General features: G+C 37.2%; 1 protein-coding gene across 6 annotated transcripts; it reads right to left on the minus strand.

The window, feature by feature from the left end:
* On the minus strand, positions 1 to 24720 carry APE2 (Glucose-6-phosphate/phosphate translocator-like protein). 6 transcript variants are annotated; one of them, XM_089819019.1, is made up of 13 exons: positions 24671 to 24720; positions 23959 to 24360; positions 23733 to 23801; positions 14191 to 14256; positions 13811 to 13889; positions 13582 to 13702; positions 1859 to 1954; positions 1635 to 1747; positions 1375 to 1452; positions 1063 to 1179; positions 822 to 921; positions 548 to 648; positions 1 to 458 (listed from the first exon to the last, which is right to left on the minus strand). In XM_089819019.1, the coding sequence occupies exons 2-13, from the start codon at positions 24336 to 24338 to the stop codon at positions 432 to 434; spliced, it is 1347 nt and encodes a 448-aa protein (XP_089675145.1). In that variant the 5' UTR covers positions 24339 to 24360; positions 24671 to 24720; the 3' UTR covers positions 1 to 431. The 6 variants fall into 6 exon arrangements, with proteins under 6 accessions (XP_089675145.1, XP_089675144.1, XP_089675142.1 ...); XM_089819018.1 differs by having other exon boundaries at positions 24649 to 24720; XM_089819016.1 differs by having other exon boundaries at positions 24553 to 24720.
* Positions 24721 to 25152: the final 432 nt, after the last annotated feature.

Below are 25152 nucleotides of genomic sequence, written 5' to 3' on the forward strand. Positions count from 1 at the left end.
TTTCACAAAGATACCACGTTTTCTAATCGATTTAAGAGAAACATTGTGTGCCTTACTGATTTCACCGACAATAGGAGTGGGTAGAAGCCAAAAATTATTCCACATGTCAGAAAACAAAAAAAAATATTATTATGACTAACCAAGCCTTCATTTCCTATGATATTATTGGACAAGGGAAACAATTTCTTACCAGACATGCAATATCGCTGTTTGCAACAGCAGAATACTTGCAGAACCAAAATTGTATATTTCTCATCGACTTTCATAGCAAAATGGATTTAAAGGGAAGGACAAATGACTTGCTCAAAATTATGAAATTCCCTTACTCAATACAACCTTTCCAGCATTTAACACAGCTTAAATTAGTGCAGGTGAGATCAGTTGGCATGCCCTTAACTTCCAATTAATAGTCGTCAAATAAACACGCTTTTTTATGCAGCTTTTTGAGCACTAGCATTCTGCATAAGTACAATAAACACACAATACAATTAGCGGCAGAAGCTGTAGCAAACAAGTATTAAAAGATTTCAGAGGAAGTAGCACTTGCCCTTTTTTCTTCTTCCAGTTTTGCCTTGATGAGTGAATAGATAGCAACACCGGCAATTGCAATGGATGTTCCAATGGCAGTTTGAGTTGAAATCTTATTGCCTGTAATCAAGCAAATACCAATATATGGAATTGATTTCCAAGATCTTGACGTGATTGCATTTATGATGAATATTGAACACCCCTTGGTTATTGCCAAAAACATTACAAACTTATCCAAAAATTAACACAACACAGATAAAGCTAAAATTCAAATTCTGATTGATAACACTTACCAAATACGATGATTGAAAAACCAATCACAAATACCCGCTTCAACACATTGCCAACTGCATGAGTGAGCGGTGCAACACGCTCCAAGGTATTTGTGGCCAGCTGCAACCAACACAAACACCGTAACAATTGTTACCAATTTCATGATTAGAAAGAGCAATTTGACTGCAGTAAGCTTTTTATAACAAATCATGTATCAGTACAATATTATGTTAATAGTAACACAAGTGCTTGATAAAATACCTGATTATAAAGATGATAGAACATTCCAACCCAGAAAAGATCAGAAAGGAACTTAAAAAGACCAACTTTAGCAATTCCGTCCGCAAAACCATGCTGCAACAATTTAGGTCCTTCGATCTACAAAAAAAAGTATTAGTATTTTTTATCAATCATGACAGACCTGCTTAAAATGGAGCACAACCAATCAGATAATTGAATAGCTTTCCCAGCATAGAGCATTGCTTTAGAATTTCAAACGTTTCTCTGAATTGTGCAGCTATTTCTTTTAAAGATTTTACACAGATTATTAAGTAAAGAACACGAGGAACTTACAATAATGGCTGGTGGAAGACAAAAGACCAATGCAATAATTGAAATATATGCATACACATTTGTGCTGTCCATGCCAGTCTGCAAATAGAGCATGCCGAGAAAAAACATATATGCCAATGCCAATCAGAAAATTGAAGCAAGCTTAAATATAAGGCAAAGCATAATAGTCACAATAGTGAAAAGGTTATGTCTGAAAATAACTAATATATAGCTGAACTAAACACAGATTCTCAAAAATTACCAAGCAGATAATGCCATACCATAGCTTTCTTAGAGTATACACTTCTATATGTGAAAGCAATGTTTGAAACCATTGCACTAATGAAACCAGTCCAATTGAAGGACAGCTCAGTCAGTGATGCCATGGAGACACCTGAATTTAGAAGAAACGGTATTATATTTTGAGAGTTTCCTTCATTTAAGTCAACAAAATCAATATTTGAGCCACAAAACCATATCTATAAATGAACCAATGTCTTCTTACCAAGCACGACGGGGAGCAAAGATAGCCATAGTGTAAAAGGGATCTGTTGTCCAAGAACAAATTGAGAGGCAGCAGCATTGAAGAAAGGCTCCAAAGCTGGACAACAATAAGACTTGGTTAATAAAAAATAGAATTTGATAGAAAAATGTTTACATATCAGACCTGCACAGAAAAGACTACTTAACAACGCAAAAATGGCCTTGGAGCATGATATACATCTCAACAAACAATTTAAAAGTATCATGCATATGCACACATTTAAAACAAAATTGGAGGAACAAACTATCTCAAAAAACAGAAAATATCCAACGTTGAATACCTACAAGAATAGATGTCATTACAAACTTCTGAGTTATAATAATTATACATTTTAATATGCCTAGTGCAAAAGCTACTGACAAATATGAATGCGTGCCGAGAGAATTTACTAGCCTTGGCTCCTATGACTGATACCTATAGCTTTAGAGCAATGAATTTCAACATAATCTTTCTGGAATTGGAATTCTCACCGTTAATGTGTTAGTTCAATCAGGATAGAATATTATTGAAAATATAAATATGTTTTGTGTAATATATTATCATAATTTTTCAACATATTATATTGCAATTATTATAGTGTATAATATATTAGAATGTAATTAACATACGTACGTACACACACAGACACATACATATATAAATTACTAAAATATTATTTCCAAAATATTATACCATAATAATGATAACAAATCACGGAAATACCAATTGACTAATTCAAGTTTGACCAGGTGTTTAAACTGTGACTGTGTTGGTTGATTAGTGTTATTTGATTTAAACAAAAATTATCACCGGGAACCATGTACCTGATGGGACGTGACTTAACGATGGAGTTACTTCCCATTGGGGACATGACTCCCCATTATATATATATTAACAAATAAAACTCTGCAAACTAAAACACAACTAACACATACGAATATTTAGTCTTCCGTGGTTTACAGAGTTTTGGTAAAGTTCAGTCTCTGGTGCATTTACCATTCTAAATCAAGTTTAATCACAGCTTTCATAATCAGATATTAGATTAGATAAAACAGATTGCCCTCTGTTTAGCATTTGCATTCATTCCCCCATTTCACTATATATATATATATATATATATATAGGTATCAGAGCAGGAACGGTCTTGGATTGCAAGTCAGCGATGTCTCCTGGATCAGCGAGCTATGTTGGTCAATGTTTGTGCTCAGGAGAGCCGAAGGATGGTTGGTCTCTGTGACATCAATGCAGTGTTTGGGAGATGCTTGACTCACTAGAGGGTGTTAAAGATCTGGCCCATGTTCAATCCATGCAATGTCTGCTGGCTCGTTTGAGCCAATGTGATGGCTACACTCCTGATCTACGATCCCAATGTCGAACACCCGTGCGGCGTTGGTGGCATGCAGTGCTCGGCAGAGCGAATCTGCGGGAGTAGGCAAAATCATCGATGTGGATGTGGTGCAGCACCAGATCTGTGCTAGTCGAACAGGATCAAGCAACAGAGCGAACTTAGGATTTGACCAGATGTTCTCAAATAAAGGTTAGAAACAAGGACTGCCAAATGTTTGTGGAAACGCTTCTGCTATAGTGCTCACTGTCTGTTTGAGCGCAACTAGAATAGATGAGAACCAATTTCGACCCTGGCAACAAATGTCTTCTTGCAAATGGTTTCACTGTCTGCAATGCATATGCTCCTCTAATGCAATGTCATTCAATGCAATCTTGCAAGGCGAGATTGGAATGCCTGTGCTATTTCAAACCAAATCTTTGATGTCACTTGCTGCAATGACGAGACAGATTGAAGAGGGGTCCAATGTCAGACCGATGTCTTCTCAATGTTCGCAATAGTCCCAGTGTTCAATGTCTGAAGTCTTTGAGCTGTGTAGTGCAGTGGAGCAACTTGGCTCAGTAGGCATTTAGAGATCGTAGAGGGAGTACACCACAAATATTTAAAGCCAAATCTTGACAGTGGCAAACATATCAAGCATTATAAAATAAGGCAGATGGCTTATGCAAATAAAGATTTATGTTACAATCTGATAAACACGTTTCTGTAGAATGGTAATTAATACAAGTTACATAAAGAAATATGGCGTATATTCAATAGTACCAATAGAACATTCATTACTCGTACCAGAATACCAAATGGCAAGGAAATATTACTTCTTTTATTGATTACCAAAAAACAACCATACATCATTCATATTCAAAGTTCTTATATAATGGGAAAACCAGCAAACGCATCCCCTCACTTCCTAACTACCCAACCCAACAAAGCTTAACTAATGCTAAGTACTTTGTTACATACTACGTTTATCCACCACCACCCTCCCCCCCCAAAAAAAAAAAGAAAGGGAAAGGGGTCTTCGAAACGACTACCCATCAAAACAAAAAACCCAGATTTCAAGAAGAGGGTTAGGAAGACATCCCTGTACTTGGGACCCCTCGAAATCACTAAAGATCTTGTTCAACTTCCTTTTGTTTGGCACGAACCCCCTATAGAAAACGCAAAGCTTCCATCTTTTTTCCCTCTGCTGTTATGATTATGTCTTCCAAGGCAGCCTTTTCTGCCTTCCACTTGTCTGTGAGAGCAGCTTTTTCGATCTCCCACTCCTTAGCCAACCATGCTATCAAGTTTTTTCCTTGCTGGAGTTCTAAGTATGCCCTTTGGAATGCAACCTCCATGTCTTCCAGTGTCTATATGAGAGCTGGTTGCCCCTGAGCTAGAGGTATGGTGTAGCATTTTGTCCACTATGCAGCTATTTCCTCCTGCTTATACCCACTCTCTTGAAGCAACTGCCCGTCTGTATGGCAGCCTTTATGCATAAATGCTATCAACAATTCAGCTACTCTAGCTATAGCCCCCATATTCTCATCTTTAGCTTGCTTGGTCACTTCCTTGGTGGAATGTTCCATAACTTGTAACTCATTCAGAAATATTTCAGCTTGATCTTGAAAGGAAAATGTCTAAGATGGTCCTACCTTGTCCCTTTGTACTTCTATTACATCCTCATCCACTACCTCCAGAGGGGTCAATGAGGGTGGAGAAGCCATCCCTTCTTCCTCGAGCAGTTTAACAACCTCTCCCAATACTATGTCTTCCCCGAATATGTCTTCAGTGACTTGTTTGTTGGTTCCTTCCATATATGTAGGAAAATGTCTCGGACAGTCCTAACCTGTCACTTTGTACTTCTATTATGTTCTCATCCACTACCTTCAGAGGGGTCAATGAGGGTGGAGAAACCAACCCTTCTTCCTCAAGTAGTTTATCAGCCTCTCCCAATACTGTGTCTTCCCCGAATATGTCTTCAGTGACTTGTTTGTTGGTTCCTTTCATCTGTGTTGTATTCTGAGCATTCATGTCGCTTGTAGGCTGCACCACCAACGCAATAGGATGGGCTACTTCTATACCCCACTCTATCTACAATCTAATTTTAGTACAAGGTTGTTGAGTGCTAGAGACCAAGTTGGCCACCCCTGGCAGTAAAGTTTGGATGTCCCCCATTGAGGAATTGATTGCCCATTGCCGCTATCACACTTTGTATTGTGAGTCTCCTCCTTTTCCTCCATAGTACGGTCCTCCATGCCTTCCTGCAAGTTGACCATAGTACAAAGAACTTATGTATTGCATGTCATGGGCATAGTACTTCCCATCATACACTGAACTCCATCTTCTCCTATGGTACAGTGGACCTCTACGTGTTGTGGTACTCCTTGCAGAAGCAGCCCTCCTACTGCTTGTAGGAAAGTAACCTCCTTAGGCTTGCCTTTCAGATGACTCCTCCGGATTTTTGTTGCCTTAGAGTCCAAGGATGAAGATGTGTCTATGTCATTCTCATCTTCCTCTGAATTGCCCTCTCCAACCCCTTCCTAACTTGAACTTTTCGGAGATGCCACCTATGTGGTCGACTGTACAGCTATTTGTTTGAACTTCTTCTTTCGTGGTTTACTTCCACCTATGCCAAAAGCATCCATGGGAATCCAATATTGCATTGCAGGTTTGTAGGGTTCCACTCCACTGGTTGGAATCAAGGCCCCTCTATGCTTGGCTAGCAACTCAGCACGGATTGCTTCTAGGAATAAGGCTATGGCATGATGTGGCATGTAAAATGCCTTATGTTTCAGCTCCATGAGTTCTTGCAGCCTTTTTGAGAGGAACTGCGCCCAATTGTACACCAAGCCCTTATGCAGTCCATCAACTACAGGTAGCATCCAAAGAGCAATATCTGATGTGCGGTTGCCGGTTGTAAGTTTTCTTTTAACCAGATCAACAATGCAACGTCTTTCTTCGCTCGCTATGAAAAATTTCTTTAAACCCCAACTATTCTTGAGGATACTTTCCCAGTCTTGTTTTGTGAGGGCCTTTCTACATATCAACTTCAGCCACTTCTTTTCCTCCATTTTCATGAGGGTTTTTGTTAACCCTTGTCCCCCTTTAGGAATTCCAAACACTTTATTTAATTCATTCGCATAATAGGAAATTGTTTATATTTGTTGGGAATATTGGATTACAGATGTGTGAGTGTTTTTACTATAATCAGCCACTGTAGTTCGTAATATAGCTGCAAACTCCTTCAAATCAAAAATAGGCATGAAAATTATTTTGTCTACCTGTGCTCCTGCGCAATGCTTCCTTTAGTGAATGATGATCCTCTATGTTTTCCCACCATGTGCAGCATTCGCTTCCTACTACACTCTCAAAGATAACATTGGTCGTCATGACCTTTTCTGCCACCTTTCCCTTAGTCTTGCTTCTCGTTATCTTCTGCACTCCCTTTGGGTGCCTATGGGCTGATTTTTGCGTCCTAGAGTCTATGATTTTTCCTCTGCTCGGGTTTCCCATGCTTATCTTTACCATTTTTTGATAATGTACAAGTAGCCCACTGATTTTACTCCTGTCCTCTTCCCACCATCCGTTTCTCCAAGCCACATGGTAGAACACGAGTCCTTTGTTGCCTTCGATCAGTTCCTCTTTTCTCTCGTACCACCACAAATAAGTTAGTACCCAAAACCCTTTGTTTCAAGAATCTCACTCCAACTATTGCACTGTACACAGTGAATGGCATATGTGCTTGCAATACTTCATACGCTTGGAATGGTACGTATAGCCCTCCTTTGACTCTGTACGGCTCCTTTCGAATCACAAGTATGAGCATTCACTTGGTTACCCTATACGGCTGTTAAAAGACAAAGGTCTCCTATCTGAGCTTCCTCTCATACCTCCTTGTTTTGTCCAACTCTTGCCTTGTGTCGGCCTACTCTCCATGTATGACCTCCTTCCAAAGTACGCCATTCTCCTCCGAACGTATGACGTGTTCCTCCAATGTATGGCTGCCTCCCAATTTGGACATATGGACTTCTCCTTCTGACATACGACCTCTTCCTCCCAACGTACGACCACCTCCTGTTGTACAACAACCACCTTCTATCATACAACCACCACCTCTTGTCGTACAATTGTCTTCTTCCCGTACTACGTAACTTCTATTGGTATGGCTGCTTGGGCATAGTCGTTTCTTCTAATCCATTGTCCGCCTCTATTTATCTTAGTCCCCAAAGGGTTTGCTTGCACATGGTATGACCATTCCGTGCCTCTGTTATTTCTTTTTGGGTGGTTATCCTTTATTTTTCTTTCTATAACATTCCCCTTGACTTCCTCGCTGTCATCTTTTATATTTATGAAGTAGGCATAAGCAAGTTCCTTTCTTTCCTCATATGGTTTTAATTTAGATCAATTAACGAGATCTTTTATCTGATTATTCTCCAAAGTTGATAATTTTTAGGCCCTGTTTTCTTTTACTTTATAGCCTTCCAAGCACCTTTCTTCTAGCTCCGCTTCTTCAATCTGTAACATGTTACATTCGGGTTGGAATACTTCATAGTCCCCCATCTACCAATGAAACAGGCCTTTGAGAGAGCTTGTTTCATCTTCTAAGCACTCCCCAAGCCGGAGTACTCCTTCCTCATATGGTTCTACTCCTCCACTTTCTCCTTCCTCTGAATCGGATGCTTGGTCCTTAACTTACTAGTTCTTTAGATCTAATGTATACTTCATGTTGTCGACTTCCCTGGACAAGGTATTCCTCTTCCAATTATGGGTAGCCTACGCTACCACTAGCCATCCTCTCCCCAACATCGTAGCATACCTTCTCCAAGGTGATTACCACAAAGTCCAACAGTAAGTGTTGTGCACCAATTACTACCATTTGCCCCATCAAGGTTCCTATTGGCTTAATTTTGTGCTAGTCTGTGCCCACCAATTGGAATGTAGGTGGCTAAAGTGTAGGCTTCCCTATCGCCTTCCAAGTTTTCTCAGACAAGACATTCACCCCAGAGCCTCCATCGACAATAGTATTAGATAGTTTACACCCCGATATTTCCATTTCCTCTACCGCCAATGTCCTCCCCATTCCTATGGTGAACATGGTGTTGGTTTCTTTGCCCGCTTGCACTTCCTCTTCCTTCTCTTCCTTGGAGGGTACTCCTTTGATACTTGCCCCTTGTGTTATTGCTACTCACATCTAAGGTAAATTTTCTGGTAGATCCACAATTTTCATAGGAATGGTGGTCTCCAATACTTGTTTCATGATGTTTGTTACCAGATGGGTGTTTGGAGCTTTAGTCGTACTTGCTTCTCCTTCCTTTATCATATTATCTCTAATGTCCCTTCTAGCTTCCTAAAATCTTTATTTTTCTATAGCTGCATCCGGATATTCTAGTTTCCCGGCCTGCATTCTTGTGACAGTTGTTCTCACATTCTGCAATGTTGAGCATGTTCACCCCTTTTTGTCTAGGGCAATTGGCATCCTCATGGTTACCTGGTCCGCAACATTTACACAACATTCCTCCATTCTATCCTCCTCCATTCTGATAGTCGTGTGCAAAATGTCCCCATTCGTTGCACAGTCTACATTGGATCATAAGTCTTCCTTTAATGTCATACTAGATTGCTCTCTTAGGTGTGTTGTTATTGTTGTTATTATTGCTCCCGTGACTATTATTTCTATATCCTATAGGTGAGGCTTTTGTATTTGCATTTCGTGGAGGGGTGGAAGGGTGGTGTGGATTGTTCTCCCTAAGTGAAGAATACTTGTGTGTTCTGTGCTTTTAGATTGTACGGGTAGTCTTTGATTGTGTGTCCTAACACCTGACAGATATCACAAAATGCTTTACGCAGACATGTCCCTGTTGTGCGGCCCTCCTTTTTGCAATTTGTACACCATAGTTCCCCCCCCTCTCTTTTCTCTTCCTTACTTCCTACTACCTCATTCATTAGCCTCATCATATCCTTCCTCGGTGCTTGGATGGTTTTGGATTCACTCCCACTTTCTTCTGAGCTTTCACTCCCACTTCCTTGCCTCTTGGCCTTGGAGGTTTTGTTCTCACTTTCTATGTCCATTGCACAAGTACAGGCATCCACAAAGGATGATGGTGGTACTATTTTCATTTTTTTCCTTAGGAACGACGTCAACCCTTCAATAAATCACCTTTTTTCAATCCATCCGTAGGCTTGTTGTCATGCTTTCCTATCAATTCCTTCAACCTCCTGCTATACGCTCTGACGGATTCATTCTTCGCTTGCCTTGTATTATAAATTTTTGTCACTATTTCATCATTGTCCCGAAGGAGTCTAAATTCTTCTTCAAAGGCTACACGGAGATTATTCCATGTATTATCCTTGCTTGCCCCCAAGTCTGTATACCAGTGAATGGCTATACCTCTTAATGTGTTCGACAATGTTTTTAGCCATTCATTTGCATCATTCTCTCCATTTGCTTGCCATATGGTTATGCATGTTTTACAATGATGTGTGGGGTCCTCTGAGCCATCCCCCGTAAATCTAGGGAGTTTTTGTTTGTCCATTGCCATTCTTCTGCTATTTTTCCCTCCTATAGGGACGCTACCTCCTAACGAGCTAGATTCCTGGGTGCTTGTCCCAACAGTATCTCCTTCTCCTAGGCTGGAGTTTTGTTCTTGTCGATGCTCTTCGCATGCAGGGGTCTTAGGATTTCAACAGCCTGCCTTCCTTCCTGGTGTCTCGGAGATAGCCAAATTGGCTAATTCCTTTGATTGTGTGTTTAATCAACCCTTCTTGGAGTCAGAAGTAGTCCCCTCATCCCCTTAAGTAATGATGTCTTTCCTATTGTTGGAGGTATAACATCCTCAAGGCGACTTCCTCCCCAATTTCTTCCTCTGGCACCCACCTCGGATATTTGTTTGGATTCAAGGGCATAAATTGGTTTAGTGCTTATTTATCTTTTTTGAATTATCACACTCCTCCAGTTCTCATTCCTGTGTCCTTCCGGCAAATTGTAGGAGCACTTGTTGTTTTCTTCGTTCTCTTTTTGTTTCCATTTTCTTCCTCCACACATACCAAGTTCCTTGCCAACAATCGAGGGATTTGTCCAACTAGATCATATACCGCTGGTGGTACCGAAGGTTCGTCCCGCACTGTGCTCTTCGGAACTGCTCTCGCAAGCTTCCCTTTGCATGTACTAGTCGACAAAAACTTCCCTAGCCGTCACCAAATCACGTGTCAACTCATCTTCTCTGGTTATTTTCTCCTCTTCACCATCACACGTTACTTGTATACGTGGTAGGAAGGGTCTTCCAATTACTACATCCTGCCTGGCCGATCGAACTTGAGCAATGGTGCCAAAATGTAGAATGGTAATTAACACAAGCTACACAGAGAAATATAGCATAGATTCAATAGTACCAATAGAACATTCATTACTCATACCAGAATACCAAATGGCAAGTAAATGTTATTTCTTTTATTGATTACCAAAAACAACCGTACATCATTCATAATTCAAAGTTCTTATATAACGGTCCGTTGGTTGGGAAAACCAATGTACGCATCCCCTCGCTTCCTAACTACCCAACCCAACAAAGATTAACTAATGCTAAGTACTTTATTAAGTACTACAGTTTCTTAGTTCCAATATGGGACATTATAGTAGCAACATTAATCATAAACAAATTAAGAACAATGATTACTGAAGAGGTGAATATAGTCTGAAAATCAAATTTGAATGATCTAATATGCCCCCATTAAGAAATCTGAAGAGGTGACTTACAAAGGAGCCACTGGTATATACAAAACATCGAGAAGACCTTGGTCTATGATATACTTGGAACTCCTCCAAGTATTAATAAAGAATATAATTGTAAATGGTTGAGGTTTTAGACTTGATAGAGCATTAGCTACTACTTGCATCTACATCTTTTATGCTTCACCGACATTCTACATCAATTGAGAACAAAAGAGTGGCTTCAAATTGAGGATGAAGAATTGCAACAAGAGTTTTGTATGACACAAGTACAAATATTTTGACTTGTAGAGGAACTTGCCACATTATATCCTTGCTCCTACAAGGGTCCATAACAGATACATCAAGCTTGTCTTCAAACTATGTGAGATCTATTCTCAAATTTTGAAGCAAGGCGACTCATTTAACAAAGGGTAAAAATACCAAGTGGTACTTCAAACAAGGAGTACTTGGATTGCTTGGACATAGAAGTAGATTGCATAAGGATATAAATCAACATCTTGGGGGATAATTCTTTGCAAAGAGGAAGAACATAAAGTTGTTTGACAATATAAGAGTGGAAATTTTACTTTGTAGGGGAATAATAACCAATGTTCCATTCCCATTTTCAGATTCAATGCATATAAACCTTAATTGGACTAACTTGTATCGAGGATGTTGATGTGCAAATATTTTTCATCCTTAGTATTACATTTATCTACTCACTATCATCGCTCTCTTATTTTTTATACGTACTATATGAGCTATTTGCCTTGATCTTTTCCTTTATCTCTAGAGATGTTCTTGCGAGAAAAGAAGGTTGGTACTTTACACATGTTACAAAATATTGTGCAGAACGCCATCTTATGACAATGGCTCCAAAGAAGTTTTGATCTACAATTGATTAGTCATCTGATGATCATGTTTTATAAAGTGAGTCTCTTAAAGTAAATATCTTTGATGGTTGAGCTTGTGAAGTAAACTTCCATATTAAGAGGGAGTCTGACAGTTCATTAGAGGCACTCTTGGACAAAGAGAGGGAGCAGATAGATGATATGCTTCAATTAAACTTTTGATGATCATGGTCGTATTGATTCAAAGGGAGTAGACCATGTCGAGATGGATTCTCAATTGATCAAAAACTATAGTAGTTAAAGGATTGTGCTTCATGGGATAAAGTTTCATATATGTAGGTTGGAAGGTCTTATGCTATCAGGATACTTGTTGCACTAGGGAAGCATGAGACGACTTTATGCCAAGAGGTCACAAGGATGATATCAAACTCAGAGGGAGTTTTTGGCACTCCCTTCCAATACATTCTTGTCTAGAAGAGATAAGTTTGAGGTGAAAACCTTATTCTCTGATATGGTTTATGGTGGATGTCATGACAACACTACATGATAGTATATGTGGTGACCTCGTGTGTGTATGGCCCTACCCCCTATGTACATCATGAGAAACTGACAACTTTCAAATGATTATCATTTGTATATGCAGAAGTTATTGGAAGGTGACAATCTTACAATAACTTAAATCATGATATACATTTTATGTAAATGTTGAAGTAGATCATGAAATGTCGTATCTTGTAAACCAACAACTAAGTGTTAGATGTCATTCAACTGACGGTCTATGAATCGTTTGTATAGATATATAATAGGTACTTGGTGACTATCATGCCTTGATATTCTGATAGGCCATTACCTTATTGAGTACTTGATGAATATCATTTATTGATGCTCTGATTGATGCTCTAATAGGCCAATACTCATGTTACCAAATACGATATCAAAATAGTATTTGGCGAATATCATGTGTTGATATTCTAGTAGGCCAATACTCATATGATATTATATAATGGAAATCTTCTGATCAAAGATTTCCTTGACATGTGATTTCTAAATATTACCAATGGTGTTCTATTTAAATTTTACATATGTGTTTATCCTTCTAAACTAAGGAGTGTTAATGTGCTAGTTCAATCAAGATAAAATATTATTGAAAATATAAATATGTGTAATATATTATTACATTTTTTCAATATATTATATTGATATTATTACTATTGTATAATATATTAGAATGTAATTTATATATATAATTAAAATATTATATCCAAAATATTATACCATAATAATAATAACAAATCAAAGAAATACAAACTGACTAATTCAAGTTTGACCGGCTGTTTAAACTGCGACTGTGTTGGTCGATCAGTATTATTTGTTTTAAACAAAATTATCACCAGGAGCCACGTGACTCCACAGTGGAGTCACTTCCCATCGGGGACGTGACTCCCCATTGATATATATATTGACAAAAAAACTCTGCAAACTAAAACACAACGAACACATACGAATTTAGTCTTCCGCGCTTTACAGAGTTTTGGTAAAGTTCAGTCTTCGGTGCATCTACCATTCTAAATCAAGTTCGACCACAGCTTTCATAATCAGAAATTAGATTAGATAAAACAGATTGCCCTCTGTTTATCATCTGCATTCATTCCCCCATTTCAATATATATATTTGTCATAGATAACAGAGTCTGATAATTTTATCACTCTCAACATGTTTAAAGTTTCAAGAAAATGAATATTGTGAAATACTTGCCAGGGATTCTCAGAAGCATCAGAGTTGTACACAAGTCTGTCCCTACGCAAATTATAAGCTTTACCTTTGATGGTGTGTGTGAAAGATACTGCAACAGTTGCAAAGGAAACATTTGTCATCACATGACCCAGTGCATGACAGGCAGCTACCGGCGTCAGCAGCAACAAGAGCTCTTTGTTAATTGGCTGTTAACAAATTGCTAAAGCTGTGTCAGTGATTGTCATAGTTAGCAAACAAATTTTTTATATGAGTAATAATAAAAGATAAACGAGTTGCAACGAAAGAAAACTCACTGCACGCTTTGGCAGACCAACCGACCAGGAGACTAAGCAGTAGGCCACACCCACTACAAGATGTATAACTGACACAAAACTACCAACACAAATTCCATGAGCTATTAGATTTGAAAATCTTCTTATTGACTCAACTATACACAAAGCATGAAGGACTCGAAATGAAAACAATATCAAAATTTAAAATTTAGTCAGATAAGCAAATATCTAGCAGCAAATTTCATCTGAATCTGTTGCCTACAACATATTATCATTCTGCAAAGAAAACAAGACTCGTACACCACCAGCTAATAATTTCAAATATCCTTTTGAAACTGAAATGCAAGAATAACAGTTGAGTGCTAGTTTCAAATGGAAGGATACATGGAGACAAAACTTACTAGGGATATGGGAAGTAGTTGTAGATCTTCTTGTTTAAAATGTTAAAAATAACATTTAAAAAATACCTGCAACAAATAACAAACGTAAATGTAAAATATGAGGCTGAATAATCATATTTTAAAAGTTTCATAGAGATCATCCAAAAGAAAAATTACCAGACAGCAGAGCACAAAGCTTTGCACTGCATGTCTGAAATCTACATAATGTAATATTAAAAAACAAACAGTTCTGAATTATGATTACAACACCATTCGAAATTTAAGATATCTTGGATTGTATTCAGACTTCTCATGCCAAATATTCTTTGCAAAGACAAACAGTTGACCTTTCATGGAGACAATTTTTTAATGTATCATATTGTTTGCGGTGCCAAAATGCGGGACTCGTGAAATCATATAACAAGCAATAAAGAAAGCTATTGACAGTAGATGTAAGCAGTATAAACTAAAAGATACTGGTTATGAAACTTTCGGCATTATAAGAAACAACCGGCAGAAACCAAAGGATACAATTTGATGTCTCAACATGCTAAAAGAAAATGGCTGGGCATGTTTGGAAACTGAAAGCAGCTCTAAAATAGTCGCTGATTCAATCAATAGTTTCCCATATCCACAAATAAGTGAAGCTCCTAAAGCCCCAGGCTTCTTGCCCAGTTCTGTGGGCATAAATTCATTATTGCATATTCAAAAAATTGACAACTTGTCAACTTGCAGTAGAGTTTTAGCAAGAAAGACAGGAAGGGATGTGGTGTTTGGCTCCTTACTAGGATGGAATTAGACTTATATGAGATCACTACACTGAATAATTAATCCCTAGTTAAGATCAAGGAATATGGAGGTTCTGGTATTTTGTTTTATTAAGTTGAAATATTTCGAGTTCAGTTCCAAACTTCCCAATGGCTTGAACTGTCCCAGAATGTATTTGGTAATCATGTTTTCTGTAATCTAGAAAAATAACTCTGATTTCTTTAACCAACAGTAAATGAAACAACCAAGCACATGCGCATTAACGTTATACATATTTGCATTTATGTTTTAAGAAATAGTTTCTTCCACTTGTGCCAATAAGCATGCACTGAGAGAAAACCTATACCATGTGGCCATGTTTTGCATACATACATACATACATACATACAAAGATATGAGATGAGATGACGTAAGTTTGTAAGTCATCTAGAGAACAAATTGGTTGTTTGACCAATCAAAAAGTATTTCCTCATTTAGAAAGTTATTTATATAGTCCTGCAGTTCTAAACATATTCTCCAAAATTTGATTTATTGTACTGATGGGTGTTCAGTTTTGAATATGTATACAGCCAGAAAATTTCGAAATGGATAAGAGGCTTCTTTTATACGTGTGTGGCTGTCAAACAAAAAAAAGAGTGACATGATCCCATGGTACGCATAAGAAACCTGTTAAAAAAACAACAAAAATTGCAACTTTTACAATCTTTTAGCATCGACAAATGCATTAACAGCACAACCCACCAATCACCAAAAAACATCAAAGTATCATGCAAAAACATATTTGAGAAGGTACAGGTTGATAATTGATTCTGGGCAATCTATGGTTGGAACATGGGATGGGTATATCATATACCTCCTTGGATTTATGTTCAACCATCATTCCAAGCCCACAGGGATCAGGATCAGCCAATATGGTGAGTGAACATATTAAAAAGTTGGGCGTCATTGCTTGGAAGAATGGAAAGCCACGTACTATGGAAAGCCACGTACTAAACAACAAAGTTTCTGTTACATCCCAAGTTTTTTTGCCAATTTAAATAATCATATAACCATTATGTAATTCATGTGAATGTCAGTTGGCTAGTAAATCAGTTGAATATTATGATCACATGAAATGGAAATATGGTTGTTCATTCATTTTAATTCATGTAGAGATGACATGTTAGTTGTTTGTTACAATTTTAACAAACAAAGAATATTTATTATTTTTAAGTTGGAAAAGTTAGTTGTTTATTTGAAATGGTGGTTAGCCGTTATGATGATTATAAAAATAATTTTTTATTATAGTTATCTCAATTTAAATTGAGGAATATGTTATTATAATGGAAATTCTTCTTGGTTGCAGAACACGACAAAGGGGGGAAGTATTGCTAAACAGGAGCTAGGGATTGGGGCAAGCCATCAGGTATAGATTCTAACCATCTTGGCTAAGGATTTAATGACTAGGAAAGCAAAAGTATTACCTTGGACGACCATGAGCTAACCAGTCAGTTCATAACACTTATCAAGAAAAACATTAAGCATTTCAATAATAATATTAATTGTTACATTTTCTATCTGAGATCGTTGTGGAGTCTCCTGATTATATTCCATATATTGACACCATATTCTCATGACATCTATACCTGCACATGTATATATATGTATGTGTGTGTGTATCCACTGGTATATAATGATACAAAAGAAATATATGATTAAATTTATCATTTATGCACATGTATGTATATATGTACGTACAAATGGAGGTGTCAAAGATAACATGTTGCCAATATCTTTTAAAACCATTTGGAGAGAGAACCTTTATAATTTGTTCCTTATTGTTTTGAGCGATTGCCTATCTTTCCATCGGTCTTTTATTTCCAGATACTCTTTTCAAATATTTCAGCCGATGGAGTTACTCCTTTGAATCAACTAGAAATGTAATTTCTTTATGGAACTGCTATCTAGCCTTGTATCTGCCACCTTGGCCTTTCTTGTAACCGAGCATGCATTTGCAGGCTTGTTTATTTATGTTCTCGCCAAGGCTATTTGAACATTCTTTTACCCAGTGTTTCTTTTATGCTCTATGATTTCATTCTCCCTTAAGGCAATAAGCCAAGGACTGTAATAATAGCAGAATTCATTAGGAGTGAGCTCCATATCCCTCAGGAGCCTAGTGTGTAGCATCAGACTTGCCAAGGCTTTCTTGCATTCATTTTGACAGAATTATCATTCCCGCCTGCCAGACAAGGACAGCAATCTCTAACCGCCCAAGGCAATGCATCTCTTTTAGTAGGTTATGCATTCATTATTCCTTGCAATGTTGCAAGCATAAGATTGTATGTTGATAACATTGTTGTGAACATCATATGTTGTCATCATGATTACTGCAAGTAATCCGTAATTATACCACTTTCAGATTTTGTATATGATATGATTTATGCAAGCACCAAAATACTTATTGTGCATATTATTATTCTCACTGGCTAATACAGAGGTGTTGGCAATATGACTCTGAGATAAGAACAATGTGTGATGCCATGAAAAAGATTTTGTACAATGATATTGAATATCGAATACACAAATTGATACCAAAACTGAATTTAATCATGGGATCTCCTAGGAAGGACTCATAAGGACCGGAAAGGTTGAGCCAAAAAGGGTGGGAGGAGAGAACATCCCTACAAGAACAAGATGAGATCAGAAATGAAAGTACTTAATTATAAAACTGCATAAAAAAACTAAGTCAGCTCATGGTTGTCCAATATGGTCAATTCGAGCACTGGGTGATCAGGCATAATTAGTAGCCCACTAAAATTCTTGGCCAAGGTAGCTTAGTGGCATGCTTGTCACAGCAATCACTAGAGGTCAGAGTGCTAGCTGAAAGGAGGGGGTTGATAGAGGATATCTACAGCCTTGTCTGCTGCCTATTCAACACTCTAATACTGGGATGCTCGGGCGGCAAAACCGTGGTGCCCCAAACCTAACTACAAGGTAGGGAGGGCCTTTCTCGAAAGAGATTGTGTGGGGATAAGTAAAGGTCCGTGGTTGGGAGGTTAAGCCCATGGCAATGCTTCTCCTCTCCACTAGATGTCGAGGCTTGCTCAACACAGTAACTGTCATCTACTCCATGTATGGTACTTGATTCTTTTGTATATTTCATTTATCATTGTCATAATTCTATATCATGTTATTTAAATTGATATTTCATTATGTTATTTTTGAAAGATTGTACTAGAAATGGCAAGTAAATAGGTATGGAAGTTATAATTGTATTTCATGTCAACTAGATTAGTTTGTTACTATATTTTCTTTAATGATGAATTGCAACATCTGAACAAGTTTGTCAAATTTCTCTTTCTTTTGAAGTAGCTGTTATAACTATCACTTTGTTATCCTGTTATGAATTTAGATATACTTTAAAATATAGTTCTTAAATGGCTATGGGAAAATAGCATGTTGCAGTTCCAAACAAATTTGAAATTGGACTCGTGTTGGTGAGAGGTTGGGTGGCCTAAACTAAATCATCTAGCAACATCTAAAAAATGTATGAAAACCTCAAATTTAAGTGGAAGATGTTGGAACTAAAAAAAGTGTCTCCTCAAGCCAAAAACTTAGGCAAGATTTTGCTATCATATTCCCAACCAAATAGATGTCATTCTATATGCATTAATACGTTTAAAGGGACCCTCTTTAAGAAAGCCAGTGATTTTGGAAGCTCAAAAGTGGATGGGAAACAAAACATTTAGAAGGTTGCTTTGTCAATAGTATGTATCTACTACTCACATGAATAGACATGTCTTCCTAGGACTTAATCACTAAAAGGGCCACAAAATGATCCATGTCATCATTGTACTCATCCCAGTAGTAAAATTCCCAATGAAAGAAATTTCTAAGATGATTTCTACAAGCTTCTCTACACTAAAAGTGTTGTGGGGGTATCTTCCTATATTTTCTATAATGAAGAATTTAGTCTCTAATGCCTTGAGGAGTAGATCTCTCATTGATATCCAAGCTCTCCAAAACAGCAATCATATTCTCCTTCACAAGCCATAGAGCATAGCAAAGGAGTGGGGCTCTTATAGTAATAATCATAATACTTAGGGTGTTATCAATACTTGTAGATTCTAGGTTATTCTTTGTGCAAAGGGTATTTTTAAGCTTCTAGGAGAAGTGGATAAATAGCTCCCCAAACTTGTTGGAGGAGATGCATCACAATGGCTAGGAGATGAGTGAGCCATTCTGTTTAGAATGGATGCTAAAATTTTGACTACCATGGAACATCTAAACTCCTTATCAAGTATGGGCATTTCTTATTCATTTTCAATATGCTTTGATGAATGGGACCCATGACTCCCATAATAACTCCCTCATCAAGCTTTTTGCCTCAATATTTCTATAAAGGCTTAGTCCCTTGAAGGAGAAGAAAGAAGTTGAACTGAATCAAATGGAGGGAGATTGGCCCACTCAAGACAATAAGAGAAAGTGGTTAAGTATCTAGAAGAGCGATTGGTATAATAGATCATTACCATGTCTTTGGTCCCAATGAGGAAAAATATTGGTCCCAAGCTCAAATAAACACCTTAGGTTGGCTGCCCCCTAGCCATCTCAACGCACTCATCGTTTCGGCAACAAGAAATCAATTTCATATGGTCACAATGAATGCCACGCATCTAGTGCCCATCCAAAACTGCTTCAACTCTTACATTGGTTCTTTAGCTACATCCATCTTTAATCCATTACCACACAAGATCTCACATCTTGGAATGTGATAATAATACTCTTCAACCTAGATTAAATACTAACAGCTTAAACTATGAAAAAGGAGGCTCTATGACTACAAGAACTATAGTCCCTAGCATTGTCCAAAGTTAACATGCAAACAAAAATTTAGATTCCAAGATATCAAGGGATGACAAAAGGACGAATCATTGAATGAAATGGATTGAGGAAGGTTAGTAGAAGAACAAACAAGAAGAGCTTCTATACAACTGTAAGGTAGCAAAAGAGAACGTGAACATCTTCGAATTGTCATTTCAAGCATACCCGAGGTCATGAAGATAACACATTGGCAAAGATCACTTTCCACAACATGCTTTTATAGAACAAACCATGCAATGATTTCTTCAAGTCATAGAACATTGGATTGAGCCCAAATGATTATTGATCCCCACTTCAAAGGAGATGTCTTCAAAAATAGAGCCTTGCAAATTCTCCAACATATTAAAATAATAATGTAACGTTTCTAATGGCCATCTTTGGTGAGTTTAATTTTATACGTTAGTTTCTATTTTTGTACTCAATCAACATTTGTTGCATTTAGAAATGTCCTCTGGTACTTTTGCCCCCTCCTTAATCGACTCATTTACTTTACAAACAACAGGTGAAAACTTAAATAGTCCACTTTGATTTATTGATGGAAGGAAGCAAGGAGAAGAACTTCCTACAACAATCTATTAAGGAGAGAGAGTACAAAATTTTAAAACCCTTTAACTAATTTCAATGAGAATTTACACAATCATAAAACATAAATATGCAATACCATAACGCAAGGTTTAAGAGGAGAAAACCTTTTTGAAAGGAAAACCCCGCAATCCAAAAGTATAACTCAAAATGTTAACCTACAAATAATATGGTTACTATACAATGCCAACGCCAAGCTCTTACAAGAGTCTTCAAGGACAACAAAATCTCTGGCCTAATTCTAACAACATAATGATATCTACAAATAATTTCACAATAATACAATTGACATCACAAGCATCAATTGCACTCATGCAACACCTTTGCATGTAAAGGTCAAACACATAGATGAATGCAACACCTTTGCATGTAAAGGTGAAACACATAGATGCATGCAACACATTAGTCTCACCTATAGTAGGACTCTCTATTTCCAAACTCCAGTTAAGTCCAACAAAGTTGTGTCACAAAGGTGCAACACCTACTTGCTCAAATTGAGTACACATCATCCTAGTCACCTTACATGTACGACACCGACTCATTGTGCACCCCACAAGATTACATCACTCGATGAAAATAGAATTGTAAAAAGACTAATAATTATTTAATCAATTAAATAATGTAAGGAAATTCCAAAGGCTGAGACACCTTTACTCTCAATGATTGAAAATTTACAATGTCCTTAAAAATAGTAAAGGGGGACTGAGATAAAATGCAGGTAAAATGCTGCTTAAACATGTTTTTTACTTTTCTTTTGTGATAAATACTAAAACCTAAGTTACTGATTCTTCCTCAGCAACCCTGGATGCGGAAGCTGGTGCACATGAGTTGCATATTAATATACATCTTGGTTCTATTTGTTGTTTGAACTGTATTTGAACATCTTGGTTCAAGGTGTCATTGCTGTTAATAAACAGATTTGTTAGTAATCAGCCATTTTTGGGCATTGGCATAACCCAGATTTCTTGTTTGAAGTCACCAGTTTCTATATATATATGCATTTTTAAGTTATACATCCAAATCAGTAACTTATATTAAAACTATGCATTTTCCCTTTTGAGGTGTCAATTTTTAATTTGATACATTTGTAATTGAATTTCACAAAACTATATGATTTTTAAAGAGATTTTAACTTTTAGTGCTTTCTTAGTTAAGTTTTTGCCAAGCCAAAATTTTCCTCTGTTCACTCTGATCTGCCCTCATGAGTCCAAGTCTGTGAAATATGGCAAGAGCAACTCTCTTGAGCTATTATACCAACCAGAACAATTATCTATATAAATAGCATTTTTTATTTTAATGCCAGCTTTATTGAATTTTGAAAAAAAATATGTTTTCTAAAGAGATTTTAATTTTTAATATTTACCGCTTTCTAAGTAAAGTTTTTGCCAAGTCAAAAATATTGTGCTTGCCCTCTGTTCACTCTGATCTGCCCTCTCGAGCTATTGTACCAACCAGAACAGTCTATATAAATAACATTTTTTATTTCAACCCCAGCTAATTACTTTTCAACAATGCTCCACATGGACGCATTTCCTAGGGTTTTACCCTTGTACCCGTACCAGGTACGAAACGGTGACTCAAGTACCCCTTTTGGCCGTCCCCCGTGCCGTGCCAAATGGGCAATTTTGTGTACTAGTATTTACACTCATTTGCACTTCTAGTATTTACTATTTAGTATTTACTCTCATTATGTCATTTTGATTTCATGCATTATGATGATACACTGATACTTGGAGCCTTTGGGCATTTTGCTAATTGTATGCGATATTCGGATATATCATATCATATTCTCATTTTGATTTTAATCTTGATAATTTTCAATTTCCATGTATTCTATGGTGAATGGCTTATCAATGTTCTGATATGCATATTTGAAATATATCTCTAAAGTCTAATACTCCATATATAAAAATTTAAAAATCCCCTATATTTTATAGCCGTCCCCTATGATCTCATCCCCTAAATTTTGGCTTCGACCCATACCCGTACCAGAAACACGTTCCTGTCCCCTAAAACGTCGCCATCCCAAAAACTCCATGGAGCATAGCTTTTCAATAACCATGACCTTCAGCAAAGCTCTTTGATAATTTCTCTCGACCCAAAGAAACCTGAACCAGTTAAATTATATCATAATTAGTAATTAAAACTGTTTTGGAGATTCACCCAAAGTTCCCTAAATATTGAAAAGCACGCAAAAGGCACCGTCAATAATTTTTTAAAAATGCTACGTGTTTGTAATTTTGTTTTATTCAGCATTTCTTTCAACTCAGATCTTCATATATTACTCAATTTGTATGTAATCCTTCCACTCACATATTCTATATACTCACAAGTGTGTATATATAGATACATCCATATACACAAAATATGTATAACACAAACATGTGCGAAATTCGATGTGGTTTGACTTATATTGGAAATTTTGACTTTACATGCAAATATCAATATTCACATGTGTATATATCAATGTGTTGACTCGTCGAAATCTTGGCAAAGCTGTTCTGTCGGCCTGAGACCTAGTCAAAGCAGCCAAGTCTGCAAATCTAGGCTGCAAACTCGCAAATCCCGACTCAAACTTCAACCCAAGGGTCCCCACTGATCAACACTGTGGAATGTGTATATAGCCACATATGATATGTACATTTAGAAATTTAAATTTTAATTGAATTTATAAATTTAATTGGGTGAGTATATATACGAGTTAGGCATACATAAATTTATGAAAAAAATACCATGCAGTTGGATCAAAGATTTTATATATACACACACTGCTTGCCCAATCGAATCTACAAACCAATCTCAAAAATCCTAACAAGTATCGTTAACTTTAGCTCTATATATGGTCATGCCCAACTACGTAAACGTGCGTCCACACGACTAGCAGCATACATACAGTAACAGGAAACCTGTGACTTCCAAGTGTGAACTAGTTCTCGTGTTCAATAAAGAGAATGAGAAACTCATATTTACTTGTGAAAAAAACCACATGCCAAAGTGTTCTATTCTCATTTTCTAGATCTTCTATATTGAGTATGAAATACGTCCAGAAATCATGATAGTTTCGTATCCTTTACCTTGAAAATTATGCACAAATGAATATCTCTTCCAGAACTCGTGGTTTACATTTGAATGTTTAATGTAATATATGATAATCACTGGTCGAGAGCATTCACTATTTATTACTGTATAAGTACATTTCTCAAACACTATAATAGAGTATTACTACTGTTATCCTATCGTTTTACAAATCTTATTTGTTGCCATGATTGTCAACAACAATTTATATTTAAAGGATGCGTAATGAATGGTTGAAATTTTATATTTTGATAGCGGGTTTGCGGATTGGTACTTACCACATAAAGAAGAAAAAGCCGGTCACCAACGCGGGATACTTTTCACCGAAACTTTGGGGTTTCTGTATTCTGATACCAATAAACAAATGCATTTAGTCAAATTACTTTTTGCGACAGATGAAATTTCAAAACTAGAAATTTCAAACAACAGCCTCAAAATTCTGCCCGAAAAATAGCGAGACTTGGAATATAAAATATTTTGGACTAATAACCAGGAAAAACAGACCCTGAAGGAATCGAGATTTCGTCTCCTTCGGCATCAGCGGCTGCGGCACAACAGACGGTAGATTTTCCAACCGAGCGACTCCTGAGAGGCACATACGAGCCGTTCAACCCGATCGGCTTTAAATCGTTACTCTCCGACTGTGGTGGAACGGCTGTCAGGATGAAAGAGGGCCGGGATTCGACACGGTTTCTCTTCACAGCAAGCCCCGAGAAGCCGCTGCCGCTCAACTTGAGCGGGGAAAAGGAAGGAATCCTGCTTCTGAGCGGCTTAACAAATGCGGTTGAAATACGAGCAGAGTCCACTTTAGGTTTTGAAAATCCAACAACATTTTGCTGCAGACAAGATACACGGATCGACGCCATTGCCGTTGCAGATGCCATTGTCAACAACACTCTTCACACGCTACAAAACAATCGAGAAAAGGAAATCAAATCCCGAACCAAAAAAAGGGATTCAAAGGATGATATTCTGAGCAAACTCAACTACCGGGCCAGAGAAGATTCGAACAAAAAATTTCTGAGTACTTAAAGGTTCAATGTACCGATTTTTGCCCCGATTCAAAATGCAAAAGTCTGTGTCAAACCCTTACAATACCAGATTTAAAGGCGAGTTCCGGCAATGCGTCTACTCCGCTTAAGAATTTCTTAGTTCTTACAGCATATTCAGTATAATAAGAAGCAGATACTATACCACTTCGGGAAAAACCGCTTACGAGAACTGCCTCTGCGAAACCGCCTAGAGGAGGAAGACGAGATTACCCTTCCCTTTTTTCGAGGGTTCCGCCACATTAAATAAATATTTTGGGCGAGGAGGAAAAAAAATGAAATTGTCGGTTATAGGAGATAAAATAATATTTCTTTTCATTTACGACCCTGAATGGATGGGATATTCCACATGGTGTCATTCATGTGGTGGACAAACTAGAAATTAATTTGGAGTTTTGTCTCTATTATAGTCAGCTACGGTTTTTGTTTTATAAAAATGGGATGAATTTGTCCCATACATTTTTTAATAGATTTTTTTTTTTTTTATGGGAATAATTAGTTACATATATAGTTGCCCTCTTTATATGGTCTAAGCATATATCTAATATAAAAGTTGTCTTTTGGTTAAGTTGTTATAAGTTCAACTTTTTGTTGGTCAAATTAGATGTTCTAATATTCAGCATGGCATTATACTTAATGATTTAGACTT

Source organism: Cupressus sempervirens, chromosome 3 (assembly GCF_028749045.1).
Source record: "Cupressus sempervirens isolate cs-2001-9-10 chromosome 3, ASM2874904v1, whole genome shotgun sequence".
In the NCBI taxonomy this organism is placed as follows: domain Eukaryota; kingdom Viridiplantae; phylum Streptophyta; class Pinopsida; order Cupressales; family Cupressaceae; genus Cupressus; species Cupressus sempervirens.